Source organism: Pteronotus mesoamericanus, unplaced genomic scaffold (genome assembly GCF_021234165.1).
Source record: "Pteronotus mesoamericanus isolate MK-2021 breed Mesoamerican mustached bat unplaced genomic scaffold, CSHL_Meso_final contig_214, whole genome shotgun sequence".
In the NCBI taxonomy this organism is placed as follows: Eukaryota; Metazoa; Chordata; class Mammalia; order Chiroptera; family Mormoopidae; genus Pteronotus; species Pteronotus mesoamericanus.
The window spans coordinates 6,030,117-6,048,637 of record NW_026555089.1 but is presented as its reverse complement, the minus strand read 5'-3'; the positions used below and the strand labels follow the sequence as shown (position 1 = coordinate 6,048,637).

At 57.2% G+C, this 18,521-nt stretch overlaps 1 protein-coding gene across 1 annotated transcript; it reads left to right on the top strand.

Annotated features, from left to right (window-relative positions):
• Nucleotides 1–1,662: 1,662 nt before the first annotated feature.
• On the top strand, nucleotides 1,663–14,343 carry NAA40 (N-alpha-acetyltransferase 40, NatD catalytic subunit). The gene is made up of 8 exons (XM_054570985.1): nucleotides 1,663–1,777; nucleotides 7,420–7,515; nucleotides 8,478–8,530; nucleotides 10,833–10,928; nucleotides 11,017–11,175; nucleotides 11,352–11,435; nucleotides 11,804–11,881; nucleotides 12,130–14,343. Exons 1-8 carry the CDS (start codon nucleotides 1,772–1,774, stop codon nucleotides 12,269–12,271), a joined length of 714 nt encoding a protein of 237 aa, XP_054426960.1. The 5' UTR covers nucleotides 1,663–1,771; the 3' UTR covers nucleotides 12,272–14,343.
• Nucleotides 14,344–18,521: the final 4,178 nt, after the last annotated feature.

The window sequence follows — 18,521 nt, the reverse complement described above, 5'->3', positions numbered from 1 at the left end:
TTGGCTCCACCTTGAACGTGCATCCGCGTCCTGGCCCCTTCTCCTACCTCTGCTGCTATCCAGCTGGTGCCGGCAACCCCCCTGCCCCCGCCCTTGGTGAGAGCAATGACCTCTGTACTACCCTTCCTTTGACCTTGCCCCTACCCTCTCCTGTCCCAGCACCAGGGTGGAGCTATAAGCAGCCTTAGTGCTCCTCCACACAAACTCTCTGACGGCATCCAGTCCCAAAGCCCTTCAAAGACTACCAGCCTTGCATGCTCCTCTCTTTACCTGTTTGATTGCACCTCCTACTATTATGCGGGCCCACTCTTCTCCAAGCGCACTAGACTTCTTGCAGTTTCTCTGACATTCCAATCATGCTCCGGCTTGGAGGCTTTGCACTGGCTGTGCCCCTGCCTGGAGTGCCCTTCCCCCAGGTGTCCTACTGACTTGCCTGCGTATCTACTTTAGACCTGGACTCAAATGTCACCTCATGCTTGCCTCCCTGAGCATCCCAGGTAACACTATAAACCCTGACCTTCCCTAGCCTCCTTCCCTGCTTTACTTTCCTTCACAGAACCTATATCATCTAAAGCATTATGGATCTACTCATCGAAATAATCTGCCTCCTTCTTCTAGTTCTATGAGAGCAGTGTCTTTTCTGTCTGTTATTGCTTTCTTTGCTGCTGGAGACAGTGCCCCACATAAAGTAGGCATTCAGAAAATGTTGCTTGAGTGCCTGTTTGGGGGCCATCACTGCCCCGAGCACTGAAGACGGGATGATATGAGCAAAACTTGGCAAAGCCTTTGATGCTTAAGTCTTAGGCAGCATTTCTCCAATTTTCTTCTGTACGACCTTCCTGCAGAGCTCTCAGGAGAGACTATGGCTCCACCCCTGGATTTTCTAGGGAGAGGCCCCAAGGGTGTGCACAGTGCACAGGCTCCTTGGCTAATTTTTATGAAGGTCATGTGGGGGTCACTTGGTCTCCTGGGATAGACTGGAATACTGTCCAGAAAGTCTGGGGGCTCACTTTCCCAGGACCATCCACTCTCCATTAAACAGTTGCCGGTCTCCTCTCCACACAGTGTTTTGGACGGCGATGGCCCTGATCTCAGCACAGCGTCGGTGCCAGTAAATGTTTGAGAGCGCGAATGAATGGAGGGTGAATGAATAGTGACAAGACGGATGAATGAATAACGGGACTCTGGTTAGAAAGGAATTTCAAGAGTTCACGATCTAGGTGGGAAAGTTTCCAAAGACTTCCTCTGTGCCCCAGGGCTGCAGGAGGGCTGATACTTCAGAGGTCGAGACGGTTTGGTTGTCTGTGAAGGTGGCTGCTCCTCGGGCTGCCTGGGGCCGGGCAGGGGCCGCAGAAACGCAGAGCGCGAGGGCTGCGAGGCCACCCACCAGGGTGCCCAGGGGCGCACTTCTCCCGGCCGGGTGCAACCGTTGCCATAGCTACAGACGCAGCCTGGCGCGGAGGGGGCGGGGTCGAGGTTGCGTCATTCTGAGCGCGACGCTGCCCTGTGACTCCCGCCTCCTCCGGCTGCGAGACCCTCGGCCCGCCTCTGGAGCTCTCCACCTGCACGCCTACCCCGGCTCACCCTCGCCTAGCCGGCTGTGCGCAGGCGCGGTGCGCTCCAGGGCGCGCGGGGGAGCCCGCGAGGCGCATGCGCGGTGCTGGGCCCGCCGTCGCTCTGGTGTCGCCGCTGCCACCGTAGCTGCCGTTGCCGCCTCCCTGCCGGCAAGTGTGGGAAAGAGGAGCTGAGGGCCGCTGCCGCCGTAGCCGCCATGGGGGTGAGTGAGGCAGAGGGAGGAGACGCAAAGGCCCGGAGCGCTGCCCGCTCCACTCGCCCCCTGTACCCCCATTGTTCCCGAACCCCCCTCTCACGTGACCCCGACACCCCTCCGGCCTCCTGTGACCCCCAGCTCCCAGAGCACCCGGCTGACCCATTCTAAGTGTCCCCACGCCCGGCCTAGCCCAGGAATCCCCTGGGGAGCCCCCGACTCCCTCGCCCCTTCACGTGCCCCCCCCCGCCCTTTCCGTCGCGTCCGCCCTGCCTTCCCGGCTGACCTGTTATCATCTTGGCCGTCCCCTCCCCCCGCGGTGATCTTGGGGTATCCTCCCGTCCCCAGGGGTCACTGTCACCTGGTTGTCACCGGCTTCGCGGCTTGCCCTGGCCTGCAGGCACCTGAGGCCCACAGAAAAGAAGGCACTCAGCCAAGGTCACGTAGACGGTGCGTGAGGGCCAGACCCCGACTTCGGTCTCCCGAACCCCCTGCCGCTGAGCTTCCCGCTACACAGATTCCCAGTAAAGCCGGTTCCCCTACTCTTTCGAAACGTCCCCACCAGGTTCCTCCTGCCTCTAAAAGTCTCTTCCTTTGCAACACAGGCTGCCCCCACGGCCTCCTAGGTGCGTTGAGGTGGAGCTTATTGTTGCCCGAGGTGTTAGCGGTCTTCGGACGGCGGGCGGCTTTGCACGGGGACGCTGTGCGGAGAGGGAGCGGGGCTCTGGTGGTGGCCGCGGCCACCTGTTCCGTGCAGGGCCGCCTCGGGGTGCGCTTCAAGCCCTTCTCTGACACGTGCTGATGGGAGGGTGGCAGAGGTTATTCACATGTGTCCGTGAGTTCTCCTTTCTAAGTCCCAGGCAGAGAGCGTCCGTCACGCCTAAAAGTGTAACCGGCTCCTCCTGGGTATGGTAGTAGTTTTTACCTGGAATGTCCCCCACCTTTTGGGAGCCCTGACTTTGAAACTACCTCAGTTCCAGTCCCGTTCACTAGCTGGTAGCATGATACTGTGCCGGCGACGTGCCTTTGTGAGTTGGAACGTCCTCATCTGTGTGGTGAGGATGATGGTACCTGCCCCTTAGGACAGATGTGGGGATGAAAGGACGTAGTGGACCCCGGCCGGGTGGCTCCGTTGGTTGGGGTGTCGCTCCGCACACCAGAAGGTTTTGGGTTCAACCCCGGTCAGGGTGCATATGGGAGGCAATCCATGGATGTTTTTCTCGCTCTCTTTTTCTCTCCCTCTCTTAAAACAAAACAAAACAATCATCGGGTGAGGATTAAAATGAGATAGTGGATGTAAATAGCCAAGTAGATGCCTCTTAAACAGTGGCTGTTATTTTTGCCTGTGTTCTCAGCCTTTAGTTCAGTATCTAATATAGAGTTCTGCTATTTTTACTTTAACTCGTTGGGTTTGTCCCTACCGTTATTAACCTGGGTTTTTTCCTCACTCAAATAGTTATTGATTCAACAAATCAATTTGTTAGACAAAAATAGTTGTCTAATTCGTGTCAAAGCACTTCATGTAATCCATGTCAAAACACATTCATCATGTTTCAGCAGGGAATTTTGGATACTGTGTATACATATGTAGAAAATCCAGTCTAGAGACTTTTGACATATTTAATGGAGAGTTCGGTGAAAGGTCCCAGAGCCAGCTCTAGTTGAAACTAAATGAAACCTGGGTGCCCAGTATCACTGGCATCAGGCACTGTAGACTGAGCGGAAAACAAGAAGCGTAGCATGCCATTCAGTTGAACACTTCCTCGTTGGCTGAGCTGAAGCCGGGGGCCTCAGAGATACTGTGGTCCTTGCTTCCTTTCGGGCCCCAATCTTATCACTCACACTTTACAGACGTGTTTCTCAAAACAGCCCCTACCTAGTCTCCTCTGGCCTAAAACCCGCTGCCAAAGAGAGACTTGGGTTTTCCTCCCTGACACAGAGTTGGAACCTTGTCGTTATCCTCGTTCCTCCAGGGTGGGGGCCGTGGACACCCCACTTCAGTGCCAGGGAGGTCGTCCTAGTGGTCGCCCTGCAGCAGAGGGCCCTGCTGCTCCTGACAGCCCGACTCCGGCTGAGAGCGGCCCCAGCGAGCATCGTTCCCCTCACCGTTCTTTCGACCCGCACTGCCACGCGTGCACTGTCTTTTGGGAATTAGAATTTCGGTACCCCCCGCCCCCGGCTTTGCCCAGAACAGAGGTTCTTTTCAGATCTTGGATACTTTGTAGGGTGGGGACATTAACACTGAAAATCTAGGAGATGCAAAATATCTTTCAGAAAGGTGCGTCCTGTCCCCATCTGGGGTGTTTTTCGTTTCTTTAAATTTCTCTGTGTCAGAGAATGGAGTGTAGATATGGCGCTTCGGTAGGAATGGCAAGGGGAGGAGTTTTGCGGCTGCATGTGAAAACATTTGTGTCGCACTTTATAGTGAGTGTCATACATGTAATTGATGCAGTGGTGGAGGGAGTGCGGCCTCCAGGCTTCAGGCCTGGGTTTCCGTCTGGGCGATGCATCGGGGATGAGCTGAGCACCTGCTGTTTGCAGAGCACGGTGTGTAAACTGGCTAGTGAAGCAGATGTGCCCCCCACCTCGTGGAGTGTATGGGCTGGTGGGGGCGGGGGAGGCGGTAATAGGAAGAGCTCTGTTCACCGGCTCTGGCCTCAGTTTTCCCGTCAGAGAAGTGGGCACATGTACCTTGCTGAGTTACAGTGGAGATTAAAATAAGTCATCTTTATTAAAGCACTAGCAGAGCATCTGACTCATGGGTCCTTGTTCGTCCCATTTTATGGATGAGGAAATTGAGGTTCAGAGAAACTGAGTGACTTGGCTGAATACAGATGAAATAACTTGCCCAAAGTCACACAGCTGCTAAGTAGAAGAGCTGAGAAGCAAAAAAGAGACCAGGTCTCTTGACTCAAAGTCCCACACTCTTTATTATATAAAGCTCCCTTGGGGAAGACACTTAACCACAATGAGCATTACTGTTCACTGTGCTTACTTCCCATTTTAATTAGGAGACTCTTGCTGTGTCCCTGCAGGATAGCCTCACCTCCACAGCACGGGGCCGAGCTAATCGGAATAGTGGGAGGCCACTCTTCCTAGAGTGTGCCAGGTTTGAGGGGACCCCCTGCCCGCCTGGCCCAGCCTGCTGCAGCCTGCCTCGCGCCGTGCGAGCGGGCAGCAGAGCGCTTAAGGGGCTCTTTCATTACCCGCAGTCCGGCGTTGTGGCAGCCCCAAGCCTCACTCCAGGGACTGCCTGGCTCGCCTGTTCCCCTGCATGAATGAGCCTATAAATCTCCTGGAGGCCCGGGCTGGCCTTTCTGCTGTAGGAGCCCCTTCCCTCCTGTGCTTAGAGAGATGAGACCCTGTGGAAGGAACCCACGTGTCAGGGCTCTCTGGGTCCCCAGAGTCACGCCTCCCTTCCACGCCTTTGACCCTTCAGCTCCATACCATGTCAGGAGGGAGCTGGCAGGGAGCTAGCGAGATGCAGGGTGGAGGAAGGGAGCTGGCTTCTGCCGAAAGGTGTGCTGACCTCCGACCTGTCCGCAGAGCTATTCCGCGAGGCCAGTATTGCAGTCCCATTTTTCTGGGGATGGAGTTGCTTTCACAAGTCATGCACTGGGCAGCAAGAGGGGCAGCAAGAGGGGCCTTGGCCTGGCCTGACTGATGCCAAAGCTCACGTTCTTTCTGTCCCATCGCACAGGCCTGGAGACCTTCTGTCTCAGGTGTCCCTGTTCCTTGCCCCTGCCCCAGTGTGGAGCTGGGTGGCACTGTGTTGGCATGTCATACCAGCCGTTACCGAGCCAGAAAGCGTAATGAGAAATGAACTGCTGAATAGCTGCCTTGAAGGCTCTTGAGGTCTCATCTTGATCTCAACCTTGGCTGGGCTGAGAAGCTCTTTGACACTGATGTAGGGTCTCCCAGCGGGAGATGGCATGGCTGGTGGAACAAACACCGAACCTGCGGCCCGGCCCCTGAGATTGAGTCTCCCCTCTGCCGTGTACTCTCAGGGGAACTCGGACTGAGGCACACCGTCCCTTTGAGCCTCAGTTTCTTCTCATGAAGGGAGGTGATGTTTCCTGCCCTGGGAATTGAAGCAGATAATGCACTTTGCAAACCTAGCATATCTCAGTGTTGTCCGGAAACCCAAATTCCTTAAGAAAAAGATGGTTGTTCTAAAACCTGTATGTGGTAGAGAAGGGCTAGTTCTGTGTCCAGATGCCAGCATTATGAAGGCAGCTTGTTCTCTTTTGTCTAGAGAGGTAAGAACTGGGATCCAGCCTAGCTACCAGCATGGCGCTCGGCTGCAGATAATAAATAGCTGGTGTTGGACAAGTGTTACCTAGAAGAGCAATCCCTGGCACCTGAACGCTTGCCTCCTCGTTGTTTGAAGTAGGTGTTAAGCAGTGTCTTTCCTGGGGGAACCGAGGATAGAATTGATCCTGAGAAACTTTCCCAGCAGCTGGTTTTTCAGTTCCCCCTTTCCTGGGACCAGTCAGCGTCCACTAAGGTGTGATTGGAGGTAGCAGAGCCTCTCTCTGGTGGACTCGGAGCCCTCTTAACTGCCCCTGGACTCAGCTGGGTGGGTGAGCACCTCCAGATGTGCATGCTGTGCTGGTCCTTGGGCGCGAGAATGAGATCTGTCATTTACTGAGAACGTGCCATGTTAACCCTCACGGGCTTAACACGTCCAGGTAGGTGTTCAGGGTCCCGCTCATCAGATGAGGAAGGGAGGCTGTGTTTTGCCCAAAGACCTCAGGGACTGAAGAGCAGAGAGAGGCTTTGGATAAGGTCTCTCAGACTCTGGAGCTGGCCCTCTCCCTGTGTTCCCAGCTTTTTACAGGAGGGCACGCAGGTCCAGGTAGGCCTGAGAGAGCTGCACACAAGCCTCAGAACAGGATGTGTGCTGGACGCAGCTGTGGGCCGCTCGCCGCTCTGTGCAAGCACAGCCTCTCTTTGCTCCTCCCCGCTGCTTGTGAGGCTGCAATTTGGCTTTCTTGACCACGTGTCAGCATGGCCTCTGTCCCCAGGTGAACCCCTTGGGGCCCTTCACTCTGCCCTGTCACTGCTAGGTGCCCAGTGGGCCTCCCGCTTGTCGGCCTTGGCTGAGCAACACTTCTGGGGAAGGGCTCTGTCTCCTGAAGCCAGAGAGCCTGCGCCCTGGGCCCGGCGCCCAGAGGGGCGGCCCCAGAGCTCTGTCTCCTGAAGCAGGAAGACTCTGAAAAGGCCTTGAATAAACTCGTGCTCAGGAACAGCTGTCCGCAGCCACCTCAGGTGCCATCTCCACCCTGAATCCTGCCCTGAATCTAAAATTAGCTGGTCCCTTCTTAGGAGGGCATGGGCGAGGGAGTGCTCCTTAGGCCTCTGCTGGGGGCCAGGCTGTGCCGCAAGCACTGTCTCACGCCCTCGCTGGGTCCTCACAGTGACCCAGCAGTCCCGAGGGCCAGTACTCTTCTGATGAGGAAACCGCGATGTCTAGTGACGCTCACAAGGTCTCAGGACTGGAATCCGCCTGGGCCTTTCCCACCCCAGCAAGTGTGTGGTGGCCAGGATTGGAAGTTCTGCTGCGGAGGCCAGGTCTGTGGGCGCAGGGACAGACAGACCCTTCGGTTGGCCACAGCTCTGCAAGCCAGCTTTGCTTTTCTCTGTTGCAGAGGAAGTCGAGCAAAGCAAAGGAGAAGAAGCAGAAGCGTTTGGAGGAGCGAGCAGCCATGGATGCCGTCTGTGCCAAAGTGGACGCAGCCAACAGGGTGACTCTCCCCTCCTCCCCAGTCCCTTCCTCCTGGAACCTCAACTTAGTTTTTAATTTTCCTTCTTTTGGCGCCACCCTGTGGCAGAGTTGTGTTACTACCGACCCATATCCGCTGCCTCCTTGCGGAGGAAAATGAGCCAGCATGAGCCTGGGAGAGTTAACAGGGGGCCAGAGGTTGGCCCATGTGTGCAGGGACATGTGGATTCAAATGCAGTTGGCTGCCCCTCTCTGTGGATCTCCTTAGCAACACAGGGTCTGGAGAAATTTTTATTAGGATTTTTTCATTTTGGAGAGGAAACCTCCCTCGTAAATGTGGTATAATTTTCTCATTTGTTCTTTCAAACATTTACTGACTGCCCATGAAGTACTAGAGGCTGCTCCGGGACCTGGAAGATGCCGCCACCTGGTTTCCGGTGGCCGCAGTCAGGAGAGGAGGCGCTGTGAGTCAGCACCAGATGGGCCCAGCTTTCAGTCTGAACCAGGGAGATTCTGGCCACTCATCCTGCCCACTTCGTATCCCATTTCTTGTTGTTCTTGTAGCGCACTCAGTAAATAGTCACATTCTAAATTGTGTGGCTCAGGGACGTGATTTTCAGTTTTGGGTTTTGACCAGGTGAGGTTAGTTGGGGGCTTCTCAGAAGTACACAGGTACACAGCCTCTCCTTCTTTGGGTAGGTGAGTGGTGAGCAGGTTGTATGCCCCAGGCCAGCATTCTGTTCAGGCCAGTAAAGTCTCTCCTTGGCCCATCAAGCGAAGCTGACATAATGTTCTGGCCTCCCCCGCAAGCCTCCCTCTTACCTGTGGTCTCAGAGCTGAGGCAGATGCAGAGTCCGGATGAGGGGCGCTCCTGGGCCCAGGATGCTCAGCCTCCCGGCGAGGGTCTGACCAGCGTGGGACCTCAGGGCAGAGTGTATGACCCCACCCCACGCATGTGCCATTCCTCTATTCTTTCCCTCACAGCTTGGAGACCCTTTGGAGGCTTTCCCAGTGTTCAAGAAATATGATCGAAACGGGTAAGTGTTCGGAACACCTCGCTTCGTCGTGAGTGTTTTCAGAAATCTACCCTCCCAGAGGAGGCTTCCTCCCCCGCAAATTTTTCCCATCCTTCTCTTTTGGGAAAAAGCAGAGATGATGGCCAGGACCCTGTTGGTATAAAACCCCAGTCAGGGTGACAGGGGAGCCATACCTGAGCACAGGTTGCGTAGTCTCAGGCTGACGTCTCTAGGACTTGTTGTTCTCTCCGGACCAACAGTCATAGAGCTGAAACCCTGGAAAATTCATCTAGGCTTAATCTCCTTTTATACAGGGGGAAACTGAGGCTCCGAGAAGTTGAATGAGGTTTCCGAGCTTAGAGTTTCTCTCTGGCAGCTGAGGGGGCTTTTCATTCCCAATCCAGTGCTCTTTCCCTCAGTGTATAGTAAAAGTGTTAAAAGTCATTTACTGGCTTTGTGACCCTGCGCAAATTTCTTAACCTCTCTGTGCCTTAATTGTCTAAGCAGAAAGGGGTCTAATAAGAGTATGTCCCTAATGGAGTCATCAGGAGGATCAGATGTGACGCAGCGGTGCCTGGCGCATGCTACAAGCGAGATCGGTGTTGCCGTTGTTACTGATCAGTTTACCATGGGACCTGGATTAAAACCGCCTCCCCTTTCAGTCCTCTCGGTATATAAAATAGGAAGCAGAATCTGTCTGACCACAGATGCGCTGGCTGAGAGGAAGATTGGGGTTATGGTTTTAGAGAATCAACTGTGGGTTTGAATCGTAACTGTGCCTCTTATTAACTATACTTAGACAAGTCAGTCATACTCTGCAAGCCCCATTTTTTATTTTGTAATTTGTTAAATGGAGTGAAGATGCCAAACTTGCAAGGTGGATTTAAGGAGCAAAGAGAGCGTATCCAGCCCTGTAAATAGCAGCTGGTCTGAGTGCTTTAAAGAACAAGATAGACAAATGCAAATATGTGAGTTATGAAGCAAAGACTAGTAGGTAGCACTGTGTTTGCCTTTCACAGCTGTGTCTGAATTTCATAGTGCTGCATTAACGCATTCATTCTTATTTCTGTCTGTGATCAGACGCAGCCGTTCCTCTGGTGGCATTGTCATTCAGCTTCTGGGGAGGCCTGTGACATAGTTTCGAGATCCCTGACTATGATAGCTTTCAGTGTTCCATAGTTCACATTCCCACTGACTTCCAGAAATACGGGACGGCTCGGAAGCAGTCGCTGCCAGCTGACTGCAGGCTCCTGCAGTGCCTGGGATTTTGTGTGATTTATGTAGCTGAGATGCTACCTTCAACTTAACTCAGGAACTTAACTCAGATTAGCCATGAGTGTCTCATACACGCAAACCGCCCTTGGGAAAACAGGTAGCTAAGGCAGACGCTGTGCTGTGTTCGGGCACTTCTGACTGCTACATGGTTGCTGTTTACACAGAAAAGCAGACTTTTCTGAGCCAGGAAGTTGCAAATTTACAAGGCTGAGCAATGTGCAGCTCACATGGCATGCTAGTTGGCAGAGGTGGAGGTGGAACATCCTCTGAGGGGTCATGTCAAAGGCCACTGAAGATTTCGGTATGGGAGCTCCACGAGGACTTCGAGTTGCTGCCTTCAGAATGTGGCGCTCACTGCCTAGAGAGTGTGATTTCGCAGTTTGGCCAAAACATTTAACTATAATTTACTTAATTTCATTTAGAAGAACATAGCAGACTAAGGTAGTGCACCGCCTACAGCAGTGGTTAGTTTAGGGAAACCCTATGGGGTTGGATCTGGTCCCCTCTGTTTGCTCAGCTGAGAGCACCTGCCGAGTCCTCAGCAGAAGCAGCAGGTAGCACTCCGCAGAGGGGGTGTGGGTCCAGGTCTTTTTGGAGAGCCAGAGGTCCACCCAGGTGCTTTCGAAGGAGGGTGGTGATCAGAAGGAAGGGGTCCCCTAGAGCCCAGTGAGGCATCCATTCAGAATTAAAACAGGAAAAATGCCTTGCGGCAGGAACTAAGGAACCAGAGTGTTTATAACAAAGTGCAGAACAGCGTGGAGAGAACAGAGAGGTAGCAGAGGACAGGACTTCAGAAAATGCAGGGTCTGGTCAGCGCCCTGTGGGGGGTGGGGCAGGAATGGGACTGGAGGTCAGCTGGTGGGCCTGTGACGACAGTTGATAGTCTCGCCCCGGAGGCTTAGTTCCTTCACAGGCACCTTCTCTAGTCACGCCCAGGGAGGCACAGCCTGGCTTGGCTGTGCGGGGTGATGGAGAGCAGGCCCGCTGTGCTGTCAGGCAGCGCTGGGCCGGAGGAGCCGGCCTCAGCTGCTGCCCTGCCTCTTCTCAGGCTAAACGTCTCCATCGAGTGTAAGCGAGTGTCCGGGCTGGAGCCAGCCACCGTGGACTGGGCCTTCGACCTGACCAAAACCAACATGCAGACCATGTAAGCACACCCTGACCGTAGGGGTCTCCTTCTCAGGCCGGCCGCTTCTCCACCGAGTTCCGGTCCTGACTGCTCTGTACTTTCCCAGGTATGAGCAAAGCGAGTGGGGCTGGAAGGACCGAGAAAAACGGGAGGAAATGACAGATGACCGAGCCTGGTACCTCATTGCTTGGGAGAACAGTTCGGTCCCTGTTGCCTTTTCTCACTTCCGGTTTGATGTGGAGTGCGGGGATGAAGTCCTGTACTGGTAGGAGCCCCAGCTTGGGGGGCGGTGCAGGGGGGAGACGCTGGTGCCGCTCTAGGCGCTCTGGTGGGTGGCTCAGTCCGCTGTGCCTGTCTGAGTCCGTGGGCTGCCAGGGGCACAGGCTCTTCCGACCAGCCCTGCAGCCTCTTCACGCTCACGTCTCTGCTTCCTCCCCGCAGCTACGAAGTGCAGTTGGAAAGCAAGGTGCGGCGGAAAGGCCTGGGGAAGTTCCTCATCCAGATTCTGCAGCTCATGGCCAATAGGTAAGGGCCACCCCATGTGTCGTGTACTTCGAAGGAGCTGCCTCTGAGGTGTCCACTGTGCTGTGAGCCTCCGTGGAGGACGAGACTCCAGGGAAGGTTCTGGAAGAAAGGCATCTAGAACCCTCTCAGCAAGATACTCCGTGTCCTGCTGTGACCCCAGATTTTGTACATTCGCCTCAGTGCATAATGGGGATGCGGAGAGGCCACTCGTGCGGGGGCTGCTGCCCGTGCAGCTTCTTCCCTAACAGGGAGCCCTGGCCGCTGGAGCTGGGGCTCAGGAGTGCCTCCGGGGGGCAAGCGGGAGAGGCAGGCAGGGGCACTGAAAAACAAAGCGCAGCTCAGTGCCTGTCTCTCTGCTTTCGTCTCAGCACACAGATGAAGAAGGTTATGCTAACGGTGTTTAAGCACAATCACGGCGCCTACCAGTTCTTCAGAGAGGCCTTGCAGTAAGGAGCTGGGCCCTGGTGTGGGACTGCCCCACTGCTTTGTTCCTGGTCCCTGCCCCCGTTCATCCTGACGCCTAAGCGCCCGGCCCGGAGGCCGCGGGGGTTGGGGAGGGGTGCGATGCCCTCTGGCTGGGTCTCCTGCACCCTCACTCTCAGGCTGTCATGAGTGCGGCTGGTGGGGAAGTTCTTGGGCCAGAGAGGAAGGCAGTCGGCCCGTAACCAACCCTTCCCTCCTGCCTGCCTTGCAGATTTGAAATCGATGACTCCTCCCCCAGCATGTCCGGTTGCTGTGGGGAGGACTGCTCCTACGAGATCCTGAGCCGGAGGACCAAGTTCGGGGACAGTCAGCATTCCCATGCGGGCGGGCACTGTGGCGGCTGCTGCCACTGAGCTCCCGAGCCAGAACCCTCTCTCCAAGGCCTGCCCTCTCCCCCGGTCTCACGCTGTTGCCAGGTGCCCTCGGAGCTGTGGCCTCCTCTGCCCCGCACGTGCCAGGCTGCCCACTGAGAGCGAGAGCCCGGGGTGGGGAGTGGTCTGAGCGGCCCCGCTCCTCTCTCCCAGAAGAGCAGAGTGCAAGGAGGGCGCGGGACGGAGCGGATGCGGAGGGAAGAGCCGGGGGGCTGAGGCACAGAGTCGTCCTCACAGGGGGGCTGCCTCCTCGCTCCGCCCTTGCGCCCTTGAGCGTGAGATTCCCCAGCTTCTCTGCAGCTGAATTCTTGACAGCCCTTCCCTCCCTCCACACACACGTTTGGACAGGTAGAGTGTTTCTACCCACCTTTATGAAAGTCCTGGAGCCCTGGGTCAGGGCCTGGCTGGTCCTCAAAGAGGAGCGGATGTGGTGTCAGGTCTGGGCACAGAGAGGCTTCAGAGAGACCGTGCTTCGTGGACGGAACGCCCCGCTGGAGACCGTGGGAAGGCCTTTTGTGCTGCAGCACAGGGAAGCAAGGACGTTCCTTCTAGCTGTGCTTTTATGGATCCACAGTAAGAGCAGAGTCGTTCCAGGAGACCAGCCGACTCTGGGAAGAAGGCCACGTCCTTCTCTCTGTCGCTGTCAGTGAGAGAGGGGCCGAGAGGACCAGGAACAAGCTGTCGAGTGGGACTGCCATGCTTGTTGGGGCTTTTGGACTTTGCTGCATTCTAAGCCTCACCTTTTGGCCTCGTGGCAGTGGCTCAAGTTTTCCACTCACAGGAAAAAGCCAGAGGTCCTGCCCGTCCTCTCCGTCGCCCCCACTGCTCTCCTTTCGGCCTCTTACCACGAGCCTGGATACCTCTGCTCTTACTCTCAAGGGGGAAATAACACCAGGGAGTAAGTACCTCGTCTTCCCCCCGAAGGGCCTCTCCTTCCCGGCAGGGTCAGTGCCGGTTCCTCTCATCTCTTGGTGCTGATAGCTCTCTGCTGGTGGCGCGTCCCTCCCTCTTCAGAGAGCCCCCAGCCAGCAGCAGGCCCCTGGCCTGCACTCCCCAGCCTCGCCCCTCGCTGCCTCAGTGAGGCACTGGTGCCGCCGTCCTCGCTGGCAGCAGGAATGCCCCGGGTGGCTGCAGCAGCTGCTCCTATCTGGGACGCCCCTGTGGCAACAGGCTGGAGCCGGGCAGGGGGCGGCATGGAGAGGGCTTTCCGCTCCCCTCACGGGATAGAGAGGGTGTGGGGTCAGAGCTTGCACTCCCTGGCCTCTAGGCCTCATTCCCCACTCCAGGGAAAATACTGACCAAATCCTCATCCAGGAGAAAGCACCTACCACCTCCCCTTGGACATCCTTGCGCTCTGCCTTAGGGAGTGTCTTAGAGTCCTAGCCTTTGTGAAGCTGCTGTCCTGGGGGTCTGGGGGTCTGGAGGTCCTTCGGACCTGAGTCCGCTCCACAGCCCGCCCTCTGCCCTGACTCGGGCGTCTGTGCTGACGGGTCTGCCCGGAGCTGTTCTTGCTTCTCCCCAGGTCCCTGCCTGTGCGGTCTGTGCACACGGCCGCCTCTACCCAGCCCCGCCCCTGCTGAGTGCTCTGCACTGCTCTTGACCCTGCCAGCTGTGGGCTGGGTCACTCCTTTGGAGAGGGCCCCGTGGCTTTACACTGGAACAAGCCCACCCGCGTCCTTGTCCTGCTAGCTCCCGAGGTGGGGCTTCAGCTTCTGGGAGGGCACTGGTGGGCTTCTGAGAATAACGCACCGACAGAAGCATGTTTAGCAAGAGTGTTTCCTCTGATCCCTGTCTCTCAAAGAACACAGAATGGTAATTATTTATTGTCTTAGATCATGGATTTTTGATACCTCCCGCTCAAGGGGACCAAAAGGAACCCCAGTGTAAATCCCACATGAGGCGAGTTCAGTGTATGTTGTCTCTAGTCACTGGACACCTGGCACTGAGGCCATTGGTGGCCGCTGGGTCTAGCCTCTGCTCGTCCAGCCTCCACCGGCCGCTTCCCGAGGGGCTGCTGGGAAGGTCAGGGCTGGGGCGGGCGAGGCGCTGAGCCTGTGCAGTGCCCGGGCCCGCCGGCACCCTCCCGCCGGTCGCAGTTAGGGGGAACAGCAGGCCTCTGCCAGGCTCCTCTGTTCATTGTTTGTTCGGGGCACATTAAAATATTTTTAAAGATTTTTCTTTTAGTTGTATTCACTCTATTTCAGGTTATTTTTCTTGATGTCAAATGTGCATATGACGTGTATGGTTTTTAACCCCTTCTGGGTTTTTTAGAGGAAACTAAAGATAAACTTGATATATTTTTTCTTTAGCAACTTGTTATCACTGGAATCAAAGGGAAAAAGTGATCTCTTTTTGCATTGGTTGTATTTGTATGTCACGAATAAAAGACACTTTGTTCAGCTGCTGGGATAGCGCCTGATGCTGGGGTGCCACGGGCAGCGGGTGCTCCGGGGGCTCCCAGCTCCTCAGACAGTCCGTTGTTGGGCCTACACCCTGGGAGGCCCGTAGCTGCGCCAGCCCCACACCCCGTCCTGTGAAAGGGGCCTCAGGAGTCTGGGGTGAGCAGCCAGAGGTGGGAACGGAGACCCCATACATGTGTTTTTGCCACTTCCCAGAAGCCCTGGGTAGAGGTCAGAGGTCTTTTGCAAGGCGCCTACTTTGCCTCCCGGAGAGAGTCCCAAGCCAGGCGTCGTGACACCTGACATCTGCGGCTGAACATAAATCTCAGGGCTCTGTGTGGGAGCTGAACAGATGAGAGTGTCAGCGTTTCTTCCCCACTTTGCTTGGTTGGGTCACTCAGAATATTCTTTGTCTCTTAAAAAGATTCCAGCTCCCACTTCCCTTCACTCACAAAAGGCAAAGGCTCAAAGGAGGGGTAACTCATGTCAGGCCTGACAGAGCAGGAAAGTTATGAGCCCAGGGAGGCTCCGTCCAGCCCCTCACGTGTGACGGATGGAGCCAGCCGCACAGCTTCTCTCCCAGGCGGTGAGGCTCCTGCCCTTCCTGGCCCAGGGCGAGCTGGTGGGAGGGCGGGAGCCAGGGCCCAGGAGCACTCCCTGTGGACACTGAGGGGGCTGGCCTGCCGCGCTCCTGCGTGGCCCCCGTGCCTGCCGCGGGGTGGGGAGGGCGGCTGGGGTGGGACTCCCGAGCCACTCCGGAGGGCCAGTTATCTGGGGAAAGAGGAGCAGAGTTAGTAGCTGCCCAGCGGGTACCAGCGGGTTGTGGCCTCAGCCCTGTGGGCCGGGGGTGGCTCATGCAGCTGTCTTGTCTTTGAGTCACAAAGAAAGACATCATCGTCCTTGGGAAGGGAGACAGCATTTGGCTGGCTAATCTTACAACAGATTTCTCATGAGACAAAAAGTTTCTTGTCCCTTGAAGGTTGTTTTAATCCCAGGCCAGGAATACCTTGGAATGACCACCCGCTTGCCGCGGGTAAACGGCCAGAGCTGGAAAGGGTGGGGCCCTGCCTCCATCCTCTGCGCCCTCCACCTCCCTGAGTGGCCAGGGCCCCCTTGGGTCCTCCACAGTGGCTGCCTCGTGCCTCTCCGCCTCCACCCTTCCCTCCAGCTGCCGTTAGAGCTTCTTTGCTCAAGTGGCACCTGCAGAAACGCCCATGGTCAGCGAGCAGGGGGAGCGAGCGGCACCGGCCGTGGCTGGGTGAGCGGTCAGAGCCGGAGCTGGTTTCTGCAGGAGACGAAGCCTGGGCGCCAGGCGGGGTTGGCTGCAGGCTCCGAAGGTGGCCCGTCTTGCAGGGCCGGGTCACTCTAGTTCCTTGTGCTTCCTCTCCAAGGGCAGCCCAGTCTGCTGCTGCAGTGCCTGCGACCCGGGCCTGGCAGGTGGGAAGGGGCTGAGGAGGAGCCTCGCAGACCGGACAGCCCGAAGCAGACACATTGTTGGCTGTGACCGGGGAGGCATTTGGTGAGCCCCTGCCATAGGTCATTTGGTGTCCAGGAGCACCAGTGACCGCTCATGCCCGGTGCTCCTGTGTGCTGGGCCCGGGGAAGTGTCGGCTCATGTTAATGCTTCCGACAACCTATTCCATCCCAATGTTGCTGTTGATGTAAAGGTCAGCCGAGGGTCCCAGAGTGGAAAGCAACTTGTTCCTGGTCCTGCGGGTCTGTGGCAGAGCCAGGATGTGAGCCCAGGGCAGGTGGCATTAGCCCATAAACCGGTGAGGTGACCCAAAGCTCAGGGAAGCTCTGTGAGATGCAGCACCGAGCCAGGGGAGCGGCTTTCGGCCGGCTCAGCCCCTTCCCTCCCAAGCTGCCTCCCCCGCACAGGTGGGTGCAGCTGGGTTCCTGCTTCCTGAGGAAGAGCCTCCTGCCCCAGCAGCCACTGCCCCCCCCCACCCTGCGAATGGGAGGCCCCCTTCCTCCTCCCCACCTTGATCTTTATGGTGCTGGGGCGGCGCAGTGCCCCAGAACGTGGCTGTGTCCCTGACAAGATGTTGGTGTCCAGGTCTCTGTGGGTGCCAATGCCACACTCCCTGACGGACCTGTAGGTTGTCTTGCTGGTCCTCTCGGCGGAGGCACCTGTCCCTGTCTCCCCCCTCAGGGCCGGGCCTGAGGGATAGAACTGGCCCGGCACCGACCGCAGGCATCTCTCACCTGAGAGGGGCTACTTCTCATGCAGGGGGCTGCCGCGAAGGATGGGGACACGTTGAGAAGGCTGTCATCGAGCAGTGGCAGCCTGGCAAGGCTTGCCTGCAAAGGAGGGTTGGAAGAGGGTCTCGGGACAGGAAGCGCCTGCTGCCAGCTTGTAGTTCTCCGGAGGGGAGGAGGGGGCAGCCCCGTACCCATCTTTGTTCAGAGTGCAGGGCCACGCACCCCAGCTTTTCCTTGATGTCTCGGCAGGGTCTCCTGCTCAGCCAGGTGGGGAGGAAAGGGTATGAATGGGGGGGGGGGGGCTGTGCCCCCAACCTCTGCCCTCTGCCGGCGGCCCTGGCTCCAGCGCCTGCTGCCCAGCTTCGCCCTCTCTGGCCCGGGCCCTCTGCATCCTGTCGCCTGGCTGGGCAGGGAGAGCGGCACCTGTGGGAGCCCGCCCTCCGCACGTGCGTGCACACGCTCCCCTTCCTTGACTCTGCCTGTGCACAAGTGGACAAGGTGAACCTGTAACTTTGGGAAGCCCTGCTGTGAGGTTTAATTATATGAAGATGAGCATTTGCTACGGGCTAACGAGGAAGGGCTGCCCTGCTTGGACTGAGGTGGGACCCCACTGCACTGTGCTCTGTGCTGGCCACCCCGAGGTTGGAGAGAGGGAGCTCTGAAGGAAGGGGCCCGGTGGAGAAGGGCCTGGAGCCTCCCATGGAATGGGGTTGGGGGGCCACAGCTTGAGCCAGGGTGAGGGAGCAGAACTGGACACGGCTGCAGCTGCTCTGGGGGATTGGGCCTTGGCCAGAGAGGTCTGGAGGCAGAGAGATCCTGAGGGGCTTGGAGCTGTGAGTCCAGGCTGGGGGCCAAAAATACACAGGGGTCTGGATGTGGGGTCGCGGCAGGGCAGGGGTGAGACTTGGGCACGGTCCTCACGGTGCAGCCAGGGATGCGCTGCAGCCACACCCGCGGGGATGGCCACCCACACGGCAGCAAGGCTGAAGGCCTTGAACATGACCTTGGTCATCTTGCTGTTGGCTTTGGGCTTGAGTATGGGCCTTGATGAGCAGCGCCCATGCTGTTCCCAGGCCACACCCAGCTTGCAGAAGCCATGGTGGCAGATCTTTTCCCTGTTGTCCCAGTTGGTGATGATGCCACGCTCCATGGGGCACTGGAGTGTCAGGATGACAGGTTGCCGGGCACCTTCTTGCCCACGTGAGCCCTTCTGACCCATGCCCACCATGGCACCCCCAGGGGCAACAGGCAGGGGAGGCCTTGGGTGTGCTTGGGAGGTGGCCCCGCCCAGCAGCCCCGCCCAGCAGCCCTGTCCCTCTCTGGGTCTCAGTTTACCCATCTGTACCACAGGGGCTGGCGTGGAGGAGGGTGGCGGCACACGGACTTGGAGACCTGACTGTCAGCTCTGGAGTGTGTGCGGACCCTCCCTTCCAATGTGAAGCAGCCTTTGCCCAGCCGGAGTTGTTGTCACACATGAGTGAGGCAATCTAGTCCTTGTCACACATGGCCGCTGGCTGTGGTTGCAGGCCGGAAGGGGTTAACCACCACCCGCCTCCCTGTGGGCAGGCGCCCCCAGCCCACACCCTCCCTGGGCCTTGGCAGCCTCCCTTCCCACGACTACAGGACCC

Coding starts and splice junctions, on each gene's coding strand:
- NAA40 (XM_054570985.1), top strand. Junction 10,929..11,016: donor AAAACCAACATGCAGACCAT/GTAAGCACACCC, acceptor GTACTTTCCCAG/GTATGAGCAAAGCGAGTGGG. Junction 11,436..11,803: donor CTGCAGCTCATGGCCAATAG/GTAAGGGCCACC, acceptor CTTTCGTCTCAG/CACACAGATGAAGAAGGTTA.